Source organism: Phaseolus vulgaris, chromosome 1, assembly GCF_051622355.1.
Source record: "Phaseolus vulgaris cultivar YP4 chromosome 1, ASM5162235v1, whole genome shotgun sequence".
Lineage (NCBI taxonomy): Eukaryota > Viridiplantae > Streptophyta > Magnoliopsida > Fabales > Fabaceae > Phaseolus > Phaseolus vulgaris.
The window spans coordinates 28,658,319-28,683,474 of NC_143498.1; the positions used below are offsets into that span (position 1 = coordinate 28,658,319).

Sequence of the window (25,156 nt, forward strand, 5' to 3'; positions counted from 1 at the left end):
AGGTGAATAAGGGTCAGCCACATGTTGGCGCCTCTCTTCATGATGATGGTGCCTTCGCCGTTCATTGTCTTCATGATATCCATGAGAAGAGTGAGAAGTCCTTGAAGAATGCCTATGATGAGGATGATGTCTTCTCTCCCGATTTTGATGAAATTCTTCACGGGTTATCTCCAAGCTTTGGAGCCTTGCCTCTATTTGTCTTATCACATCAAGATATTGTGCATTTGATTGTCTAGCATTCTTTAAATCTTCAAAGAGAGCTGCCTTTTGAGGTGAGCAAGGTTTGGAGGATTCTCCACTAGAAAAATTATCCATGATCATAAAAGGCACAAAAACAGAAACAAACAATTAAGGAAACTTGTTAGCAAAATAAATCAAAATGTAGCTTGCTGGAAAAGGCCAAAAGAATGTACTCAAACCACTCCAAGAAAAGTGTTCTTTCCTTAACCAAGCCTCTCTTGTGGATTGGATGAGCTTCAAATGAAAAATGTCAAAGCAAACCACACTCACTTAAGAACAAGTCACCACAAAACTTAGAGGAAACAAGAAGACAATCAAGAAAAGATATAAGCAAGAAAAGCTAAACCAAAACAGAATGTAAGATATGAGAAAACTGGAAAAGAATATGAATTAAAAGACAAGCAAGAAAAGTAAGGCACACAAAGAAAGGATAGCACACAAAGGAATCCTAAAGAATAATACTAGAATAGATGAAGAAAACAAAAACAATGCTACTGGAATTTTTTTGTTAAAACTGTGCGTGACTTAAAATATTTAACTGGAACTGTAGAAAGCAAACTGGACTGCGAAATTTTAACCACTGGAAATTCAAGATGTTATCTAAAAATTGGCACTGGAATCACGCAAAAACAGCAAGCCAATGAATTGTGATAAATTTTGTAAAATCACTGCCATATTACCGTATTTTTTTTCGGCAAAATTACACACTGTTCGTATTTCATTTATCATTTTTTTTGTATATTGAATTTTGATGTACTTCTTTTTTTCACTCTTTTTTAACAATTCAAACTACTTAAATCCAGAAGTTCAGAATTTTCCAGTAAGCACAGAAATTTTGATAAACCAAACAATCAGCATGTTTTTATGAAAAACAGAGGAACCTATACTGGAATGAAAAACAGAATTAAAGAAACTACAAAGACACATTAGAATAGATGTTTAAGAACTTGTATAGATTTAATACACAAGCATGAACTCAAAACTAAAAAGAAAATGAACCAAAAGATCAAGAAAAACAGAAACCAAAATTTGTACTCAAATAGAAGCAATCAACCAAAGATAGCAAGAAAAGTACTACAAGGAATTGATGACATTATAGGAAAAAACATGACTAGACAAAACAAGTCGGGACTCAAAAATTAAAATCTCAAGCACAATAAATTAACAACAATTAAAACAGCAAGAAATACTCAAAAGACACAAAAACAGAAACACTAATCACAAAAACAGAATCAAAGTGTCCAGCAACTCAAAAAAAAATTTGCACACAACCATAGCTCTAGATACCACATGATATGAGTTGAATTGACACTTTAACAAGACACACAACATTAAGGAGACTTAAGGTCATCTCAATGGAGGATAAAGCCATCCAAGAGAGAAGCCAAACTCATTGAACAATGAGTGCCATGTCCTTATCACAAACACTTGGCGGAATTGAAAGGAAAGCAAGAACAAAACAGAATGCTGAAAACAGAATTGGACTCAAGGAAGCTTAAGGAGTCATCAATGGAGACATAGCCGTCCAAATGATGTTCCAAACTCAAATAAGAGTGTTATCTCCTTGTGAACATCCATGGAACAAGATTTTCGAAACAAAACTGAATTAAGAACACAAAACACCGAACAGAAAACTGGAAACAACACATGAACACAAAAATAAACGGCGGAAAGATGAAGAACACTTAAAGAACTCTAAACTACCGATTGAAAACAGAAAATGAGATGAAGGAATGAAACTTAGGTGAATGAAGATCGGCTAGAAGGGGAATTGGAGTTGCTCACGCCACTTGGTGATGGAGTCCCAAGATGAGTGAAGGAAGCCGCCACTTGAAGCTCTCCAAAAGCTCACAAGATGAGACTAAGCAAGGAGATCCAAATCTCACACAAATCTCTCCAAATGAGTAGAGTTTCTCTATATCAATTATCCAATTCTTAATTTACAAGAGCCCAACCTCTCTATTTATAATAGAAGAGGGCTGAAATGAAACACAAATGAAACTCAAAGTTCCCTCCAAATTCAAATGCAAATTGGTGCCACCTAGTCATGAAGTAAGTGTGACCCACTTCCTATTTTCAGCACCTCCTAAAATGCGTCTACACCCCGCTTAACTATTCACACTTTTTATTTAATATTCACACCTCCTACAACTATACAAAATTAATTCAAATGATGCTCTTTTATTTAATGCGTGGCCTTGGGCTTCTTGGGCTTGGGCTTTGGGCTTGGGTCTCATCTTTTGAAAAGACTAATAAGAAGAACTTTAAATGATTTGGCCATTGTCCATTCTTCCTATTAACAACATCTTTTTTATTCTCATCACCATTTTTTTCTGAAAATAATCGATTATTGTGTTCATTGTGAGAGGATAATCAATTAGACGTTGTATTCATTCAACGATAATCTATTATCTAATTGTATAATCAATTATGTGTGTTATTTTTGTGCATGCACTTCTTCATTTGAATGATTTTATGATCCATTAATTTTGGATTGCAGATGGTGACTTCAAGGTTTGTCTCACTGGATGCGGGTGTTTCTTTTTACAGTGACGAAAGGTAGTGACGAGGTAGAAGACAAAATAATCGATATGCATAATCAATTATGGAAAGAGGTAATCGATTATGAGTTTTTTTTTTCCTCATTGCAATTTCCTATAGGTCATTTTAACCAATTTGGTGTGATGCTCATGGTGTGTTCTTCTTCATAATCCATTAGCTCCCATAAGATAAAGATAAGTGAAAACATCATTGTTCATTATTGTTTTTGATGAAAATGGGTTATGTGATTATGGTGTGCTTCATTTGTGATAGTCAAATGCAAACTTTATTTAAAATTTTATTTAGTTTTTCGATTGAGTTAGTGAGAATAATGTTTTAATCCTAATGATTTCCATGCACAAATAGTAAATTATATTTAATTTTTAATTAATTTCAATAATAAAAGCATAATTATAATTTTATTTTTTTTATTAATTAAAAATAATTTTTTTATTAATCACATCCATCACATCACTTACAAATTTTTGTAATTTTTTTTTATTTCAAACTCATGATTCATTGCAAACCTTTTTAGTGAAGCACACCGTAACGAGTCACACACGTGTCTCAACCTTGTTGTCTTCTATTAGATACACAAACCAAGTGATTCTGACATGAGACTCTAGCACGAGGTCCAAACAATGGTGACAAGTTAGACAGACGTCTCATGCAAACGCAAACTAAGCGATGTAATAGTCTCACGCAAAGTCTTGCACATACAAACTCTAATAAATGTGACATAATGTTTTGTACGGAGTAATCATGTTGAAACATTTTGTATATAACATGAATTCAAATGTTTTTTTTCTCAAATTTATACCAAAATGGCTAAGTGGATGAAAGTAGAGTCTATATGCATCAAAATGTAGCTCCGGTGATAATTAGTAGTTTGGTTACACTTTGAGCTTTGAAGTGTGTAATGCTAAGGTTAGATCATTTAAACCAAAATCAAACATTAGAGTAAATATCATTGTCCGAACCAGTTTATTCGAGAAAAAGAATATTACAAAGCAGAATAATTATAATTAAAATAATAGTTATCTTCTCATAACTAATCAGAAATTACACGTGAAACATGCCCTGCGAACAAGAGGTCTAAAAGCTTTTGTATTCTCCATTTCCCTTTTACGAGCATTTATCATGCACACCTAAACCTCAAAAATTGGAAGCCAAAATGCTAGGATAATTTACCACAGTGCGACTATAATCCTTACAAGAATTGTTAATCACTATCAATTTTTGCTGATTATTTGGAAGATACCATCACTAGTAACTTCTCTTCTACATAAAAATCGAGATTTGGCAGCACCTTTTCCACATCTCAGGAAAGAACTAAAGTTTTGCCACATAACTGCTCCAACTCGCCTTCCAAAAGTTTATACAAGTTTGCTTTCTTCCGTCTATAAATCCAAGCTTCAGCATCCCCATCCCAATCAAACCTTGACGGACCACTGCACAAGACAAGTCCAAGAGATCAAAGAACTGTCTCAATATACTCTCCAACAGACTATTATTAACTCAAGTTGATTGAAAATCACAATATCGATAGTCCCATTTTTTATTTAATGAGTCTAACTCAATTTTATTATTTTCAATAAATTTGAACCAAATAATAGCGTGTTACAGCTAGGGGGAGTTTTTCTGCAGACCTGCTACAGCTGGTTGTGAGGAATGTAGCTGTGATCAAACTGCAGGGACGTAGGGTGCTACACGTTGAAGATTTAGAGCTCCCAGTTAACTCAGTGGTTGATGCTGTTATAGATAAGACTTGATGGCAGCTGGGGTTCAAGGTTGCTGGAGCAGACTTACGCACTTTAGGTGAGGCAACAAATGAAGTTAGGCTTATAATAGGGGTTACCGTAACAGATTGGAGCAGCTGTGTGGAGGCAGAGTACAATATACAGGGAAGTAAAAACTGGCCTAGTGTACGTTTTGGATTGAACCAAAGAGAGCAAGGCGACGTCTTGCTGCTAGTATGGGGTGGTTGGTGCATAAGCTAGTATTATAATATGCTCTCTGGTGTTGGTTACACACCAGCCAGAAGATTTCTCTCAGTATTAATTTATGCTTTGGTTTTTTAAATTGCTTCTGCAGGTTGAACTTTTGCTCTTATGGCTTAAAGCCATAATGTTTGGGTCTCAAGCATAGGAGGGCCTAATAGTGTTTTTGTAAAAGGGTTGGGATACCCCTGAAGTATTCCGTTTTATTTAATTTATTCATTGCTGATAAAAAAAAAAAAAATAGCGTGTTACAATACTTATTTTTAAAGATAAAGTTTTTAACACCATTTGGTTGGCTAGCACCAATATTCTCTTTTCCCCAAGTTCATTCTCACACTCACACCAACACGTAAGGATACTGAAGAAGTCTATGTATACGGCTCCAGTATAATTTATTCATATGCAATTTAATACATGAAGCCACATGTATAAAGACTAAAACCTTAAAAAAAATTCTAGCTAAAAAATTAACTATAAATAGACAGGTAACACACACAATACCTCAGTGGAGAAGACAGCCAAAGTTGTCGATTTGGTGTTTGTTTGTTCAATACATAGGTCCCAAGATCGCCAAGTTTTACAGTCAAAACATCATTCTGAAATGGAAAGCCATATAAAAACTAATAATACACCACCATGCAGAGAAGCCGCTTAAAAGTCGTAGGAAGAAAATAATTAAAATCTTGCAAGTAATAGAAAGAAAATAAATAAAATAAGAAGAAAAGAAAACTAAAAAAGCTATTTATTTTCTACGGACAAGATAGTCACACGGAATTTTATTTAAGCAAATCTTATCATGTTATAAATTTGATTGTTCAAAATAACCACCTGATAAACAATACAACTTCATGTTTTACTTCTAATACACGTAATGTTCTACGATAGTTTTTTATTGATAAGTAATTTTTATTTTTATCCTTTATTTATAACTTATTCTCACAAAAACAAATTCTTACCCCATAGTCTATGTCAAATCCATCAACTTCAACTAAGTCTCCATAGTCCTGTCAGGCAACAAACAAACAAAATGAATACCAAACATAGCTTAAAATTAAAACAATATGAATTTAATGGGTTGGGGCTGTCAGCTTCAACCACCACCTTAGACAATCTTCCAATGAAACTCTTTTTATTTAGAGCATAATTTATTTTGTTCTGATTACATTTGTCAAAGATGCAGGAGTTGATAACTTAACCTAAATTTGTGATGAATGTGAGACTTGTGATTGCCATATTACAAATTTAAGTTGGTGCAAACCACAAAGCAATGCTAGAGATACCTCTAATTTCTCTTGTACGCTATGTATTGTGGAATCAGCCAGTCTGTGGAATTCACCCTCATCCAGTAGAGAACTGCATTCACACCAATAGTTAGCAAAGTCATTTCTTCCCATCGAAAAAACAAAACAATTGCAATACCGTACATCCAATGGGGAATTAGCACATGACTGACATGAATTCTTAGAAATATGCTTTTTTAAGAACTCACAAATCCACACCATTGTCAAACCCCAACTAGCTCCAAAATTAATTGAATTTTAAATTTTTTTTTAAAAACGGAAACCATGATTGAAATTGGAAAGCTCAACTTTCTATGGCTTCCAAGAATCAAATCTTAGTATTCAATCCAAGATTGTTGGGGCGTCGTTGACTCCAAAACCACTAAAGCAGAAACATTTGGCCCACGACGCATTTCTGACAAAACCCTAATCAATCAGCTCCCTTCTATACCTACTAGCCACCACCTCTTTCTGAACGTGAAACTGAGATAAAAGGTGGCAGAGCTGACCATCAACAGCACAGACACCCACAAGAGATGGTGCAGACACTTTCTGGAGATGGTGATATGCCAGAACAATGCCCTATTGACTAAAAGAATTATCAAATAAGAACATATTAGATGAAAAACAATTACATACCGGTAATCAATAGTCAGGGGGGCTTGAGATTCATCAAGATTAAAACTGCCAGAGCACAAGTTTCTGGAATAAGATGGGAAAGGAGGAAGAAGGCTATTTTTCCTGCAGAGAGACGTGCATTCTGAAGCTTGTACAGAAAGGAATGGGACCGCATGAATGGAAGAAGATGAAGAAGGCGGTAACAGTTGCAAAAGCCTGAACAGCCTTCTCTGCAAAACCAACGTTGAGGCCATAGCTTTTTTCACCTCAGCTGCAAATGTTAAAAATATCACTTACGAGTTGTAATAATAATAATAATAAAAAAGAACCAAGTAAACATAGTATTTGAAGAAATGAATTTACCTTACCTATGGATGTGCATGGGTATGTTTAACTTTAGGGGTTTGGCAAGGGTGAAGTTTAAATAAAATGGTACACCTGTAGACTACTCCTTATGACCTGTAATAGAAGGTAACAACCGGTTAAATAAAATTTTTTAATTAGCTGATTACTTTTGTTTAAATGAACTTATGTGAAAATACTATATATGACAGTGAAACAAAGGCTTGTTGGTCAAAACAAACACAATCAGTAACAGAGCACGCTAATCCTAGAGAGAGGTACTTGAGGGAGGTGTGGCCCCAGATGCCAAAGAAGCATAAGACTATTCGCATTCATTTTCAATGAACAAGGTACCAAAGAAGTTTCAGAAGCTAACCTCCATAACTAACTACATAAATCAACTTCAAGAAATGAGATACCAAGAAATCACTTGTTAATTTGAGCTATGTGATGTACTGGAAAAATCATTTGACACCATCCCCATAACATATTTTCTTTACAATATGGCATGTGAACCAGTAATAACATAGCATTAAGATTATGGTAATATCCTAAGCATGAAGTACTCCCACCCAAGTTATTTCATTTTAAATTGCAAATCTGATTTGCAGAAAAAATTAAGTAAAATCTTAATACAACTTTCTCTCAAGAAATTTCAACTAATTTAGTATATAGTGATTCAACATTGTACATGACTTATACAATATTTGTGTACAGTAATAGAAGAAGACACCATTATATATTTCAGTAGCCCGTATGCAACCACAAATTTGGACTCGACTCTCCAGTGAACCGTATCCCTTTCAAACATTTCATCAAACTGTTTGGGGGCATGTTTGATTTGGTCAAATTTAAGGTTATACACCAAAGAGGACAACATAATAAAATAAAAGCAACACCTTCATAGTTTTCCATGATCTCAACACCCAAAAATCCAAAAAGAAAAAGGAATATTTTAATTTTTCTCAGATTAACAACTTCAACACAGAAAACCCAGAAAACAATTTTACAAGAAAACGCATATTGGATAAAGAATTAAGAGGCAACCTACATCAGAAAAAGGAATACAACAGAAAATTGGAATCCTACATAGGAAACAACCCGAAAATGCAAAAAGTGGAAAGCGATGCAAATAAGTGGATAGATTTAAAGTCTTATATCCCAAAAAAGGAAGAAAGTTAATGGATATTGGTTATCCAAAAGGTTGTGGAAAGAGAAGTGAAGACAATAGAGGATTAGAGAGAAAGGATTTGAGAAATAGAGGGAAAAGGGTCGGCAAACTCAACACTCAGCTCCCACTTGTCATGGAGGTTTGCCAAACGAGTACACACTGGCCTCAATCAGAGCTAGTCTTCCAGTACACAAAAGATGTTCCATTTTGTTTAGGAATTGAAACTAAAAATAGTTTATAAACACATTTCACTTTTAATATATTTCTCTAAACATGATGGTGGATTAAAGGACAAATGTGTTTATAAACTACAACATGATCTGAAGTAAGTATTGCAGCTACAATCACTAACACTGGCAGAATTCACAGTGGTGTGCCCTATATCAGAGCAAAAGAACATGCAACACTTATATTCTTCAAACGTTATATGCTTATAAGTTATAACATGTCTATTTTTTTTATCTCTTTCCAACCACTGCATGAATGCAATGCCAAACTTATTCTCTTATTGGTGCATTAATCCAATTGTGTCCACTGTATGGCTGGTTGCAGACTGCTAATTGTTCAAACATGCCAGAATGCTAACTGAAGAAATTTAGATGTGGGGGTGGGTAAACGTACATCAGTTACAGAGTTCAGATGCTAACTGAAGAATTAAAGGTGCAGGGGCGAGCAAAGTTACATCAGCTGGGTGTAGTCAACAGAGGGAGAACAATCAAAATATCCAAGATCTCTGTTATATACATTGGCCTTGGCAATAGCTGCATGGGATGATGGAGTGTTTTCGTTGAAATGAAGCTTTGATATGATTTATACTGTCAAATTCTAAAGCAAATCATAAGATGACCAATATGCTTGGGAGCAGAGGAAAGTTGCTGCTGGATATGTAGAGTAGAATTGAGTTGCTGGTTTTTTTACTCTTTATATGGTTTTTATTGTTATGTGATGTTGTATTGCTTGGCTCAATCAATGATTTAGACACCAACTGTTTGTACTGAGACCTATGTACCAATTTTATAATATTTTTCTTTGCTGATAACGTCTATGAAGCATAGACACAGAGACATGGTTAAATTGAAAATTATAGAACACAATTATATATATATATATATATATATATATATATTAAAATGTAATAATATATTTTGTAATATGAAAAACATTTATAAAAATAGTCTAACAAAAGATAAATTTATGTAAACCATATTGTTTGACTTTTACATTTGTTCATTCTCATTGAAAATACAACTTCTAGTTCTAGTTCATAAGAGATAAGCTAGCAATCCCAAGAATTCCATTGTCATCATCCAATGAAAAGTCATTTCCTGCAATATCCCACAATTTAGTTTTCTCTTTGTATCTTGAGGAGTTTCTTGAGAGAAAAACGAAGATTACAATGGACAAATACTAGATCCTGCCCTTTTAGGTGACATCTTATTTCTTTCCAAAGAAAGTATAAAGAAGTGGGTACTAGTTTAAGAGCCATCTTGGAAGTGTTAGTGTTAGTGCATGAGCTCCATGAACAATCCATCATGATATTGCGTCCATTTTACTTCTATCCCTCAAGAAAAAAGTTTAATTTACCATTTTAAAATATTATTTTTTAATAAAAATTTAATTTACTATTTAAAAATAGATTTAAATTATAAAAACATATTATTTTATATGTTAGTAATTTAAAATTAAAATATAATATTTAAATTATATAAGAATATAATTGATTATATTTAAGTTAATTGAAAAAATATAAATTAAATAAAAAAATATTAAATCCAAAATCCCTCATTTAATGTTGCCAGGAAATTGCAACTTTGCTCAGAATGTTGAATGTTGTCAGCATGTGTCTCTACTGAATTCCAATTGAATTGAAAAAAAAAACATAAACTAATGAATGGTACAATTATTGAAGCGCGCAAACGAATCCATTAAAGTCACTGATATTTTAATAAGGAAGCTTACCTATCTTTAGTTTCTTTCATTCTAAACAAAATTACACAAAAATATGACGTGAATCCATTATAATTTAGAAAGAAAGAAAAAATAACAAATAATATATTTATTCCTTAAAAAAATTTATCCGAAATGTTGAGTTGAGTTGCAACGGAGAGAGCAAAAAGGGAGTTGAGTAGCAATGTGGTAACTGAATTGCAGCTTGGCAGCAGAAGAAAGAAGAAAAACAAGTAAACAATTTTGCTGGAACAAGAAAATAGGTAAGCTTATCACACTGACTAATGGATTCCTTTGCGTGCTTCAACAGTCACTGAATGATGATGTCTGTACCATTCATTAGTTTATGCCTTTCTTTTAATCAATTGGAATTCATCACACCACACTGCATTCAATTGTAATTATGGTTGTCAAACTCGCGAGTCAACTAAGTCAACGTTGACTCGTCCGAGTTTACATTTCCACATACACACCGAGTTAAATCGGTAGTAAACTCGGTTTTTTAGTTAACTCGGCAGACTCGGAGTGAACTCGTTCAAACTTGCGAGTCTGCTCCGAGTTGGCGAGTTCAGTAGGGTTTTCATTATAATCCAAAACGGTGTCGTTCTGAATGGAGAAAATTAAATGGAATAAACTCACTTTAGGGTTTCGCGTTGCGTTTTGGTTTCAGTCACATTCGTTGCGTCTTCTCTGGTGCGGAGGTGGTGCGTCTTCTCTGAATGAGTGCGGCGGTGGTGGCGATCGAGCGGAGCAGGTCGCGCGGTGATGGCGATTGGGCAGACGACGTCGGGCGGTGGTGGCGGTTCGTGCGTTCGTTGCAGGTTACGGTTCGTGCGTTTGTACGGTGGTCGCGGGTTGCAGGTCGACGATGGTCCGGTGGTGCCGTTGGGTGGTGTGGAATTAGGGTTGCATTGTGATTTAGGTTATTAAAGTTCTGTTTTTTTTTTTATTGGACTACAGAATAGAAGATGTGCTCCAAATTGGATTTTTTTACTTAATTGAGTTGCATTTTTTTTTTTGGGAATACTCTCTTTTCTTTTTTTTTAATTGAGAAAATTTAGTGCAAATTTTTATTTTGTTTGCTCAGAAATTGAATTTGTAGTGTATTTTAGGAATTGGGGAGTAGATGAGATTCAACTCAGGTAGATCTAATTGCATCTTTTTATATCTTCTATTTTTAATAAAAGTAAAAATATTTCAAAATGTAGATCAAATATTAAATAAAAATATGGGATAAATATTAATGGACATAATTAGAGGATTGAACATAGAAATATAATATTTATGATTTTTAATTATTTAATATTTGTGACTTGAGCAATTTAATTTTTTTTTTTAGTATTTGTATCAACTTCTTTATTTAAAATATTTTAAAATCATATATTTATAGTTTACTTATCTCTTTTAACTACTTTGAAAGTAATTATATTATTAACTTTTTTTAAGTAAAATAAACTCTTACGAATTTGAGTTTCGAATTTAATAACCTTACCCTAAACACACTACCATTCCCAACAGAAATGCCATTTACAGACAACATTAAAGGATTGATTTTAAATTTAATATTTTTTTCAATTAATTTATATATAATTTATTATATATTATATAATATTTTGTATTCTTATATAATTTAAATATTTTATTTTATTTTAAATTACTAACATAATAAAATAATACTTTTAAAAAATAATTTAAATCTATTTTTAAATAACAAATTATTTTTTTATTAAAAAATAATGTTTGTAAAAGGTAAACTAAACTTTTCCTTAAGAAAATTTAAATATAAAGATAATATTTTTATTATAAATATATTAAAACGAAAAATATAAAATAACCTTAAATGAATAACATAAATTGAATATTATTTTAAAAATATATAATATATTATAATTAATTTTTAATTTTTAATTTGTTATATGTTATATGTTATTTTATATTTATAGATTAATTTTTATTAAATAATTTTATTTGATTTTTATAAATTAAGTAAATTTTATATTTACTTTATTTTTATTGTCTGAAATTAAAATAAATATACCTAATCAAACTCCAAACAAGATGTTAATATATTTTATAATAATTATATACAATTAAAAATATAAGAATAATCTTAAATAACATAATAAATTAATATTATTTTAAAAACTGTTTTTAAAAGGTTAATTAAAATTTTCCATAAAAAATTAAATATTAAAGATAATATTTTTATAATAATTATATTAAAACGAAGAAAATAAAATAACCTTAAATAAATAACATAACAATTGAATATTATTCTAAAAATATATAATATATTATAATTAATTTTAATTTGTTATATTGTTTTATTTTCTATATTTATAGATTAATTTTTATTAAATAATTTTATTTGATTTTTATAAATTAAGTAAATTTTATATTTACTTTATTTTTATTGTCTGAAATTAAAATAAATATACCTAATCAAACTCCAAACAAGATGTTAATATATTTTATAATAATTATATACAATTAAAAATATAAGAATAATCTTAAATAACATAATAAATTAATATTATTTTAAAAACTGTTTTTAAAAGGTTAATTAAAATTTTCCATAAAAAATTAAATATTAAAGATAATATTTTTATAATAATTATATTAAAACGAAGAAAATAAAATAACCTTAAATAAATAACATAACAATTGAATATTATTCTAAAAATATATAATATATTATAATTAATTTTAATTTGTTATATTGTTTTATTTTCTATATTTATAGATTAATTTTTATTAAATCATTTTATTTGATTTTTATAATTTAAGTAAATTTTCATATTAATTTATTTTTACTATATGAAACTAATATAAATATACCTAATCACACTCCAAACAAGATGATAATATATTTTATAATAATTATATAAAATTAAAAATATAAGAATATTCTTAGATAACTAATAATTGAATAATATTTTAAAATATATAATATATTATCCTTTATTATGTTAATTTATTTTTATATATTTTTTATGTTTATATTATAATTATAAATGATTAAATGAAGATTCACAAAAAACTTATGTAAAATTTACTCATGAAAGGAAGGAATAAGTGTTTTAAGAGGTATTTGGTTATGCGGATGTAAAAGGATATGTAAATATAGAGTTCACAAACTTTTCAATGGAATAGAAGATTTTGTCGATGTTGGCTCTTTAGGGGATGGAAGTATAATGGAAGCCAAATCATGTTGAATTATTCATGAAACTCGTGCACCAACACTTCATAACATAGCTCTTAAGCTACTTGGACAACCATGTTCTTCTTTTTATTGTGAAAGGAATTGGAATATCCTACTCTTTTATACATTCTTTGAAAGAAATAAGATGACACCTAAAAGGACAGATGATCTAGTATTTGTCCATAGTAATCTTCGTCTTCTCTCAAAAAAACTCCTCAAAATACAAAGAGAAAATTAAATTGTAGCATATTGCAGGAGATAACTTTTCATTAGATGACAATGGAATTCTTGAGATTGCTAGCTTATCTCTTGATGAACCAGATAATGGAAAAAAACGCACGCGGAAGCAACGCACATAATCACGAATCAACTACAGAAAATAAACAACACAAGATTTAACGTGGTTCGATCGCCAACTGCAGCCTACATCCACACGAGCAACTATTAAGTTTTCATTCTGTCATGTTGCACACTAATTACAAGTACAATTATCTCTTTAAATAGATATTATAAAAGGGACACAATAATTAAGCTCAATCACTAAACATTGTGTCTAGTCAGCCCAACCCAATTGGTCTTGGCTTCATACCCAACAATCTTCCACTTGAAGCCATGGAACAATGTTCACCTGCGCTTCAACTGTGTACAATGATTAAGCCCATTCACTAAACATTGTGTCTAGTCAGCCCAACTCAATTGGTCTTGATTTCATACTCAACAATCTCCCACTTGAAGTCACGAAACAATGTTCACATGCGTTTCAACTGTGTACATGTACTTCTGTAATCTGTCGACGGAACTCAATGTTCCACCTCTAGTTGTCACCAACATTCTTAATCATTTTGAAGACTTCGTTAAAACTCCCCTGAGTTTCAACACGTCAGTCACTGACCCGTTCTCTGTTCCTACCGGCTCCCACTTACAGAAACTGTCGGATCCTGAAATAGCCTAAGAACAAACATACTCCATACTCAACAAGAAATTTTCTAGAGATGTTTCAACAACTAGAATACTGGTTCTCCTAACCCACTGTCGTTTAGGAACCTCTGCTGAAGCACGACCCATGCTCCCACTGCCATAAGTACCTCTGACTGGTCTACCTGAACCTTTCCATGCTCGTTCATCCTGAATTTGACCTATGACTCTAGGTTTCTCTTTTGTAAAGACAACCCTCTTTTGTCCACGAGATTCTGTGAACTAGACTTTGTTTATCTTCTAAACTGGGATGGTCACTCCCTCATACGGTAATCCGACCATATACAACGAATCTCTCTTTCTTCCGCGGGTCATGACAAGATTTTCCTTGACGACCTTCCACTACTGATTTCTGAACTTCCCTTCATGTCCATGTTCGTCCAACTACCTAACAGAAATCAAACTTTTTGTCAAACTTGGAACAACTTTAAAATCCTTCAAAGTCTAGAAACCAACTGGTGTCTTCAACACTATGTCACTCATGCCCGTAATATCAAGAGTTTTGTTATTCGCTAGTCTTACCTTTCCAAAGTCTCCAATAACTAGATTTTGCAATACTTCAGAATCCATGACCCAGGAATCCACACTGATATCCGCACAACAGACTAAAAGGTCATCATCCGCAAAGTCTTCTACAATGTTGACTTATTTATCATTTGGACATTGATTCCTGAAATGCCCTACCTCCTTGCAGTTCCAACATGTTACACTTGAGCAATGTCAAGTCTTTGACTGACCTTCTTTTGTTCTTACTCCAACTATCTTTGATATTTTTCTTACCTCTAATGACATATAACGATTCACTAGATAATTCCCCAAAACTCCTTCTTCGAACATCCTCGCCAAGAATGAGATGAAGAATCTTCTCAAAAGTGAATCCATCGGATCCCGCTGAACTAGTAACTGTTGTAACTGTTTCAGACCAACTGTCAGGCAAAGACAATAGCAGTAGTAAAGCTTTAACTTCATCATCGAACTTAATGCTCACTGACGTAAGTCTGGCTAAGTAGCTGAAGTGTCATAACTCTGTGTCGCAGCGAAAAACAGCCACACCCTGTGCCTAGCACTGCGTCGTCACTGTTGCACCAGCAGAAAAATGCACGCACCACCCTGTGTCTTCCGTCATTGTCATCGCATTGCACCTCTGTGTCGTCTTGCTCACCGCAAGCACCTGCACCTGTTCCCCGCGAAACGCGATCTGTCATCGCACTGGCGCACTCCGCCGCACTACCTAGACACTACCCTACTACGAGCAAGCCACTTGCACAACGTCGCAAGCTGTCACCACTCCATTCGCGACCCACACCACTGCACGTCGCACCGTCTACTGTGCACACCTGCCGCGAGTCGCAGGTCTGGGTTGTCGCGAATCCTAGGCCCCCGTGAAGCCCTAGCTTTGGAACACTGCTACAACCTCCTCGAATCCCTAGCTTTGGGACGCTACTGCAGCTCCTGCGAAACCCTAACTTTGGAACGTTGTTGTCGCCCCTGCAATACCCTAGTTTTGGGATGCCGCTACAGCCGCAATTTTCACGTCTCATCGATTAATTTATGTTGATCGGATCTCTAGTGTGTAAACTTACAAGCTTTGATGCCACTTAATGGGAAAAAACGCACGTGAAAGCAACACACATAATCACGAATCAACTGTAGAAAATAAATAACACAAGATTTAACGCAGTTCGGTCGCCAACTGCAACCTACATCCACACAGGCAACTATTAGGTTTTCATTATGTTTTGTTGCACACCAATTACAAGTACAATGATCTCTTTAAATAGAGATTATAAAAGGGGCACAATGATTAAACCCACGAACTAAACATGGTGTCTAGTTAACCCAACCCAATTGGTATTGGCTTCATACCCAACACCAGAACTAGAAGTTGTATTTTTTAATGAGAATGAACAAATGTAAAAGTCAAACATTATGGTTTTTTTAAGTTTGTCTTTTTTTAGACTATTTTTATAAATGTTCTCTTGATTTTTTCATATTAGGTATCTTTCAAGACTTTAGGGAAAACAAGCAAAGGAAAGGGGGACCTAAACATGTGCATTAGTGAGATTAGATATACATTGTTTAAACAAATGTAGCAAAATAGCACTATTATGGGCATGTGTTCAAATGGGATGTGTTCAAGAGAAAAAATCAAAATTCCAACAAAGGCATGCAGGGATGAGAACTAATGTAGTAGACTGGGATCATGAGGTCAGGGATTTAAAAGCTCTTCTATTTGATGTAGAATAGAAAACGTTCTTTGAGACATCAAATTTGAAATATGAAATAGCCAAGTTGTTGGGGAACAAACTCTTTAGAGGTGAAGATCAAAGAATGGGAATGGTCAATGCCAATCTTTGAAAGCAAAGTTCAAAAAAATCTACTCTCAAGAAATAGAGATGGGAGAGAACCTCAAAGGAGAAAATGAGTTGTCAAAGACAAACATTGAGAACAAAAGGAAGTATAGAAAAAATGTCAATGAAAGTCCTGAGACTTTGAAATTAGAGAGATAACCTCAATGCAGAAGTTGGTTCACTTAAGAAAGTGATAATTCAAGAGATAACCTCAATGCAGAAGTTGGTTCATTTAAGAAAATGATAATTCAAGAGATAATGAGATTGAAGAGGCTCATAAACGAGTGGAAGAACTTTAATTACATGTTGAAATCCGGTTTCAACTCCCGACTGCGAAATTTATTTCTACCTAAAGTAGAACAATTTATATTACTCGGCTCAGACAATATCCTACTTCATTTGTCCTACCACACCATGTTCGAATGCTGGTAAATAGAAAAGAAAAACGAGTGGAAGAACTAACATCATGAGGTAAGATACTAGAGGAAGAGATTGAGACGCAAAGGCTTAAGATCTATAAGAGGTGTTAAAGAGAAACGTGAGGCCATAAGCCAACTATGCTTCTAGCTTGAGCATTACAGAAATAGGTATAATATACTTTGGTAGGCTTTCAAAGAAAATCAGAGGGTCCCTGTTTTGGCCACCTGTTTTGTCAACATGCTTGCCTCCCTTGCATGTGAACATGTACAATACCACCATTCTTTCCCATTGTTTATTTATTTATTTATTATGTCCATGTTTATGTGTTTATGAGGTTACGAGAAGGTAGAACTTAGAAGTCATTGTCATGTTTCATGGTTTGTCATAATTTGGCTTGTTTGCATATGTTGGTTCTAAGTGTCATCAGGTTCAGTTAGGAAGCTCTGCATGGCCATCTCTTATTGAGGAGGAGACCCATTAGAAGATACTAAAAAACAAGTTAGGTTTGTTCGCTCTCCCCATCTTTCTGTTGAGTTGCACAAAATGAGAAATTATATTGTCCATTTTGTTTAAAATATATGATCATATTATCATAAGAGTTATTATTCTTATAATTTTATAATGTTTTTTACAACTTTAATTTACTTTTATCACTCTATCACATTACTCATCTTATAGCCAAATTCACCTTGAAACAAAATTTAAGCAAGGTATATATATAAGGAAAACAATAGCACTTGTCCCTGCATTAGTTATATAGATGTGTCTCGTTACTAAAATAAAAACCTAAAACTTACAATACAAAATGTATAATATCAAATTCTTATAAATGTTATATTTTGTACAAGAACAGAATAATATCCCCACTATGAACTATTAGGCAGTCGTGTCGTGATGTTCAAAAAAATTGAATAAGGACCCAAATTCATGATGCCTTCATATGCAGCGAGAAAGAGGTACAATTTCCCAAATGTGTTGTTAATTAAATAGCAACAGTGAGGTCACATATACATTGTTCACAATAGCATGGTTCTATAATATATGTGGTAATTTCTTAATGTGTCTATTGGAAGGGAAGAGGTTTTTATTAATAGTGTAGCATTTATATGGTCAACAGCCTCTGAATTATGCCAGTGTTCATATGTTGTATGATTAGGTAAATGAGTTGGACTCCAAAAATTTGCGTACAAATAATTAATTGCTACCAAACAGTTTTCTTAAAGTTTATCAGCAGATTGACCTCACTTTTTCAAACCCTTAAAAGTTTGATTCAAGTTTTTTAACACTTATTTCTTCATTTATAAGTTACCTATCGTATATGTCTTCATCAATATGCGAAATTTTTTTATGATACCGTTGGCTCTGGAACAAATTAATTAAAGGCTTTAACCTTGATTCGTATTACCATCTACAATATAGAATAATATATTACATGTACCTTAATTATGTGGACCTTAGAACTTGAGTGTATCTCCATTTTATAAAACCAATTTAAAATTTTATAAAACCAATTTAAAAGATTCAAGAGTAAATTAAAAAGACTACCCGTAGCCCCAAATCTACAATTTTTTCCACAACAGTATAACAAGTAAATACATGAATTTCATCAATAATAGAATATCTACAGCAGTTCTATTTATTAAGCATAATAAATGGAATAGTGAAGGAAAACATACTTTGAAGTTGAGAACCATAGAACCTTCTGTTGTGTGAGAAGACTATGACAACTGTTTCTGCATCACAAGTAAAGGATAGATCATAAACTTAATATTATAACTCAACAAATAAATCAGGAAACACGAGTAAGGAGAACAACAATCTTCTATAGAACTTCTCGAAAAAGCCAAGATACACAGTTATAGCAATGTGGCATACAAATTCACTAATTGTGAAATGCCTCACAATGGATCACATATTTTATTTTATGTACTACCATATCCACATGTGTATCCCTCTCCCTTCTACAAGACCACAGTACACAACATAGTCCACAATCCCCGATAGAAAACCAGCTCGACTCTCATCCACTGCACCTAAAAAGCACACCAGACCACATGCCTCTAATAACTATCTTTTATAAAACAAATGCAGAACCCTTCATGTTGTATAAAACCCTCAGCCAACTACTAAATATACAGTTCACCCCTATTCTGTGCCTAATAAGGAGGTACAGAATATTGCTTCGTTTTGTACCGTGTAATAAATTGGGATTTAAAAACCCTAATTTCAAAACCTCTTCTCCTCTTTTCTCCTCTGCTATTTGGTTAAAAAAAACAAAACTCACCACAGTACATGTCTTCTACTAAGTATAACATTCGTGAGCATATAACAACATTTTGATCATGTCTATAGTATAATTGGCACCGGACCAAAGACTCACACACAAGCCTGCAAAACAACCAGCCACACTGAAGAGCACAACCATCCCCCACATTTCCAAAGGGCCAGACCGCTCACCCCAAGTTCATCAACAGCAAACACAGCGCAGCCCAAGACAAAACAAAGATACACATAACACAAGCAGAGCAGGTCAGCAAGTGGTTGTGCGACAAGGTACCTACTGCCTCTGTTAAGAGCAGCACACCACTGCCAACTCAGAAACAACTCCAATCAAGCTCAGAAAAAGCTAACCTGAACAAACAACAAAACTAATAGGTCCCCCAAAGCAATCCAAGCAGAAACATCACACAAGACAACCACATAACCAAGACCATGCCACTCCATCCAAAAGACACCAATCAGCCAAAACAACTACACAAGACACCAACACTAGAAAGAAGTGATACTATACCCACCAAAAGAGCACAAGAAACAGAAAGGCTTTATAGAATTTATTCACCAATATGTTCTAAATATTTGCGTTATAGTTAGCTTACTTGCTTGTTTATTTTTATATAGTGTAAGACATCAAATGCATACTTGTGCTCCAATAAGTTTCAATTCAATTACACTCATCTAAATTGTCTTGTCACATACCATCCACAAACTATGCTCCTAGTTTTGAATTATGAAAAACATTGGGAAGTAGATTTATTGGAGTCGTGCATTTTAACGCATTATACAGAGAGAAAAAAACTGAACTCTACACGCTAAAAAGAATAGTGTGTATGAATCTGTACAAGTACTTAGGATAGGACCACAAATATGAGGCCGGCCATTTGGCAGTTGAGATAGACATGCAACGAGCATTTTTTGTTCAACTTAAAATTAAGTTCACAGGCAGAGAAAACAAGCCAGGTGAAGAAACATTGAAATAGCTGGAAAAAAGCAGTGCAGCTTGATTAGTAAATGCTTTGGTTCATCCTTCTGATATCCATTAAATTGTTTGTTCCAAATGGTCAAAAGGGTCTGTCTAGACTCAACTATCATAAATGACGGGTGATGCTTACATCATAAGAAAAATTAACTAATGAATATTGTCATATACTCATTTGTGACAGTGCAATCCTTACTCTTGGCATCCAAGTTCTGTTACATTTCATGCACTATATGATCTTCCAAAAGAACAATTACATTTTTTCAGCAAAAACAAAAAGATTGCATGTGTATACTATTATATATTGTCTTGACTTCCTATTGTTCAGTTCCTTGGGCAAAAAAATCAGATACTAAAGAATAAAAGCAGGTAAACGACCAACAAAATGCTGAAGATCAATGATAATCAAGGGAGTTGAGACATGAGACTTCAACTGTGGAATGTAAAGTTCAAGGCACCCAAGATGTGTTCCAACAAAGACCTTGTCACCATTCTAGTCATGTATATCTCGTATCCGATGTTCTAAATATTGTTCATAAACACACCATATAAAGTCCAAAATCAATAATGCGGATCATGCAGGACATTAGTTTGTTTATCGGAAAACCAAAGGCACAATTGATTAAGTGATTCCAACAGGAAATAAAGAATCTTTTTTTAGTACATTTTCAGTTGGTTTTACTATTCACCAAATTTAAAAGAAATAAACATGTTTTATTTTATTAAGAAAAAGTAGTTTACCTCCAATCAAATATATTTGCCTCCAAAAAACAGTAGTTTACCCTCACAAGTACCTTCATGAACATAATTAAGCCATATTGTTCACACACAGGAATCTGTGGAGTGTTTGTGATCATTATCTAACTAGATTAATTCATAAGCGTTTTGAGATCCTTTACCACAAACTCAACAACAGCCATCAAAGTTTGACTACCACTCCATGTTGCAAGCCAAACCAAGTCGAACCCAAGTAAGAGGAATATAAAAACAGAATTTAAAATATAAAAAATCATTGTAGAAAAACTGGGAGAAAGAATTAATGAGAATATTCGGAAAGCATGAGCATATAATCTAAAACAGTGGGAAACAAGAAGTAGTTAACATAGTCACAGTAATTGAGATTTCAGAATCAGAAGTAAGTTCCATATTGTTGGCAATTTTAAGTATTTTGAAACTTTGAATTTATAGTGTTGGTTTAATCTAAGGTAGAGAAGAGGAACATAGGATAGAATACTAAAACAATGACTTCTCTTATAATACAAAAGGGTGAACTTCTAGTTCCTAGTACAGAAGATTTTCTTATTGCAAAAAAGAAATACTACTGAACTTGTAAGTAGTCCCATTGAAATTCACATTAGTTGTGCCAGCCATGTTAGCACAATGGGGCTTCTCACAGTCTGGAAACCATCCTTCCATACCAGACTTCCAAATTTGGGTGAGGTTTGGCAAACCCTTGGCGTGAATGTGAACTTGTAAGTGTTGAACCAGGACAAATGTAAACAACATGTTTCTATACACATAAAAGACTCAGAGACCAGGTGTAACTAAAATACCCTCACCTGAAGAATCTATCAAAGAGTAAAATCAATCAGCTAAAGAAGCCTAAAAAATCCAATACCGACACATTTAACAATAACCATTTGAATCAATAAAAGTACACCATTTTTCTAGATGCTTCCAAATTGGATGACAGATAAAGAAAGCCAAACATTCTAGAAGATTCCTAGTACTTGGATATTAAAATTTATTTATAGTAGTATACTAATAATAAATAACTGAATGCACAGTCAACTTTCAACTTCTAAACACAAGTCAATGACTATCAATTATGGTTCAAGGTTGTGCTATCATACCCATGGGTAATAGAAAGATGGGAACAACTAATCATCCTAACATGTGAAACTTTAGTTCAATATGCAACACGATTATACGAATTATAGGATGTGGTTTAAAATGTTAAGAGTTCATTTTCGGAAAGGATTGCACAATCTTTGTCAAGTTTGTTAATCTTAACCAAACTTTCTCATCCAGCATTAGGTATACTTCAAAATTTGTTCCAAAATTAAGGACTGAACAATAAATGGAAAATAAGTGTTAGCATCATGTACAAAATCATTGGAATCTCATGTTGTGTGGGTGGGAGGAAATACAATATCTTAGAACATACAAGAAAATTTCATATGAACATAAAAATCAATATAAAGTTTTGTGTGAGTAATTAAGGTCGAAGGTATCACTGTACCTCCATCCCTAGGGGTGTCGTCTGGTGTAGAGAGATAAGAAGAGAACCATAATTAAATCACAATCCACAACCAAGAAAAGGAACACAAACCCTCAAGGAATCATAAGATACCTAAAATAACTACATTCCAAAGCATAAAATTCAGAGTCAAAAATATTTTAAAGAATGAAAATTTTAAAACTTATGAATGAAAAGCGTGCTCACCCAGGAGTTCAGCTCCGAAGAAGAGAAGATCAGAGACTCATAAGGGGTAGGGTTTGTTCGGAGAATAACGGAAATGGCTTTGGAAGCTCTTGCATTTAGGATGGTCACTGGAATGATATTGGAGATGAAACCTTTATTTGAAAAACAAAACAAGAGACTACGAAGATGAGATCAAACGATAAATACCCTTCACTTTACAATAGATATTTAGATTAAAATTGAGCTTGAAATTGATAATTTATTTCAGAATTTTTTATCTCAAAAAAAGATTTTGTAATAATATTAAGTATAAAATTTTCAACTCTACAAAAAAAAATGATATGTTCCTCAAATTTCTCTCAATTGGTATGACCCTTAAAATCCCATTGGAGTTCAACCAAACAAAACAGAAAGATTATTAAACAAATGTAAATGTAGAGTTTTACAAGTTAAAATAAAAAAGAAGTTCAAAGGAAACACACATTAAGAAAAAGTTATGATAAAAAGTGTTTATATCCATTCATTGGGATGAGAAATGAAGATGGCAATCATGTTTAGAGAAATAGATCAATAGTAATAAGTTTGAAGGTTAAAATATACTTTCTTTTTTTAACTATTAAAATTTATTTTAGTTATTTATCTTTTAAAAGATTTTTTTTTTTAACTCTTAAATATGAGATAATATCTTCTTTTTGAAACAATAGTTGTTTTATGTTTTGGGATACAATTTTTTTTTTTTTAAATTGGTTCAATACATAAAACTTATTCCATTAAATTTTGTCGAAAGAAGATTATGAAACTCAAATAATGTTGAACCAAAAGGTCCAAACATGACAAAAATGTGTAAAATTAGTTCGAGCATACTAGAAAAGATTTATTGAGACTTACTTTTTTTTTTGTCATATTTGTAACTTCTTTTTCTATTTGGTCATTGTATTTCATAGTTCTCATTAGAGGTATTCTGGATTAGTTTGGATCATGTTTAAGCTAAAAATGTATTTTATTAATAGATGTAATGTAGGGTTTTTCCTCCTTGTATATAACTTTTTTTTTATAAAAATTTTCATGTTATGCATCATTATGCAACTTGACATCTCAGCAAGGTTGACACTTCAAAGTAACAACAATCATTTGTCATCACATGAAAAAAAGTATTATTAAAAAATAGAAAAAAGAAAGAAAATACAAAAATATGGGGGACTATGTCAAAATCCATATGTTAATATGGGGCCCTAGTTGTTCACGTGCCATGCGTGCAGTTCACCCCTGGAACGCGACCCTAACAAGTCATATCTTTCTGGTGGCTCTATACTTGTGTTACGCCTGAACGCGTCATCCACTCTACACGCATAGACCCTCGTGATCTAGGTTTCTCCTTTACTGGTAATTGGTGTGTGGTTTGGGATCCACCTCTCGTGGCCCAGCTCTACTGTTCGGGTTCCCGATGTCCGACAACTCCACACTGTCTAGTGGCACGTTGGTACATCCTGATGACCAATGTCTGACCACTCTTTGGCTCCTTGACGCACGTGCCCCGCGAGATACTGGCTCACGCTACTCGCGGGACCCCGCTTACGTGGCACCAACATTACCAGTGGTCAACAACGCCCAAGGACTGGTCGGTACACAAGCCCCTCAGTCTCGAGCTGTAACTTGTTCAACAAAGAGGCTAAGTCCTTGCCTTGGGTGACCTACATGGCTCTGTGGGACAGGACGTGAATACTGCGCCAAAGTGACGTCTTTCTGGGCCTGTCTTATCTGTGCACACATGTTTTGATCAACGGCTAGGGCTTAACGTCGCTTACGCTTCTTTGTTTGCTTTAAACTTTCGAAAACGTGCGCGTCCAATCACTGTTCCATCATTCTCTGAAAATCTTGATTGTTTCATCTTCTTCCTCAAGCATTCTCGTATTTCCTCTACACATTCCAACATCTTCTTGCTATCTGATCGAAGGTACGAACTTTGACTATTGTTCGCACTCGTTTATTGATTCTGATGTTGGATAATTGCCTATGTTGTTTAATCTTTGCATCAATCGCCCTCTGTTCCTGGGTTTCCTTCGAGTTAGGGTTTAAGAAACCCGAAACTCTGGGGGAGCTGATTCTTGTTATCGTAATGTCGTGTTTGGGCATTCTGCCCCCGTGCATCCACATGTTTTATCGCTGTGTTTTCTATTCTTTCATATTCTGAAATTTACACGCAAGTAAGGTTATGAGTGAAAAGAAACGGGCCAAACTGACTGATATCCTCGCTCGCCTCCGAGGGATGTCTAAGGGTGTGGGCACTTCTAGCCACCACGCCCTTGCTTCCGCCGCTGCTGCGCCCTCGCCTACTCCTTCCACACCTGGAGTCGCGGTCCCTCTCGCTGCCGCCCAATCGTCTCCCGC

General features: G+C 33.7%; 1 protein-coding gene across 12 annotated transcripts; it reads right to left on the bottom strand.

Moving 5' to 3' along the window:
• Nucleotides 1-3,782: 3,782 nt before the first annotated feature.
• FH (frataxin-like protein) lies at nucleotides 3,783-22,966 on the bottom strand. Of its 12 annotated transcripts, none has more exons than XM_068616210.1 (9): nucleotides 22,790-22,966; nucleotides 22,586-22,705; nucleotides 18,764-18,820; nucleotides 7,048-7,138; nucleotides 6,701-6,950; nucleotides 6,062-6,134; nucleotides 5,738-5,785; nucleotides 5,283-5,377; nucleotides 3,783-4,232 (listed from the first exon to the last, which is right to left on the bottom strand). In XM_068616210.1, the coding sequence occupies exons 5-9, from the start codon at nucleotides 6,931-6,933 to the stop codon at nucleotides 4,103-4,105; spliced, it is 579 nt and encodes a 192-aa protein (XP_068472311.1). In that variant the 5' UTR covers nucleotides 6,934-6,950; nucleotides 7,048-7,138; nucleotides 18,764-18,820; nucleotides 22,586-22,705; nucleotides 22,790-22,966; the 3' UTR covers nucleotides 3,783-4,102. The 12 variants fall into 12 exon arrangements, 9 of the variants coding, with proteins under 9 accessions (XP_068472311.1, XP_068472309.1, XP_068472308.1 ...); XM_068616208.1 differs by having other exon boundaries at nucleotides 7,043-7,138; nucleotides 22,790-22,943; XR_016520453.1 differs by lacking the exon at nucleotides 22,586-22,705 and having other exon boundaries at nucleotides 4,431-5,377; nucleotides 22,790-22,941.
• Nucleotides 22,967-25,156: the final 2,190 nt, after the last annotated feature.

Excerpts from the sequence above, each read along its gene's own strand:
- FH (XM_068616210.1), bottom strand. The coding sequence starts at position 6,933 with ATGGCCTCAACGTTGGTTTTGCAGAGAAGGCTGTTCAGGCTTTTGCAA. Across the intron at positions 6,135-6,700 it reads CCCCTGACTATTGATTACCG|TTCTCTACTGGATGAGGGTG; the intron begins GTATGTAATTGT and ends GTGTGAATGCAG. Across the intron at positions 4,233-5,282 it reads TGGCTGTCTTCTCCACTGAG|TGGTCCGTCAAGGTTTGATT; the intron begins GTATTGTGTGTG and ends TGTCTTGTGCAG.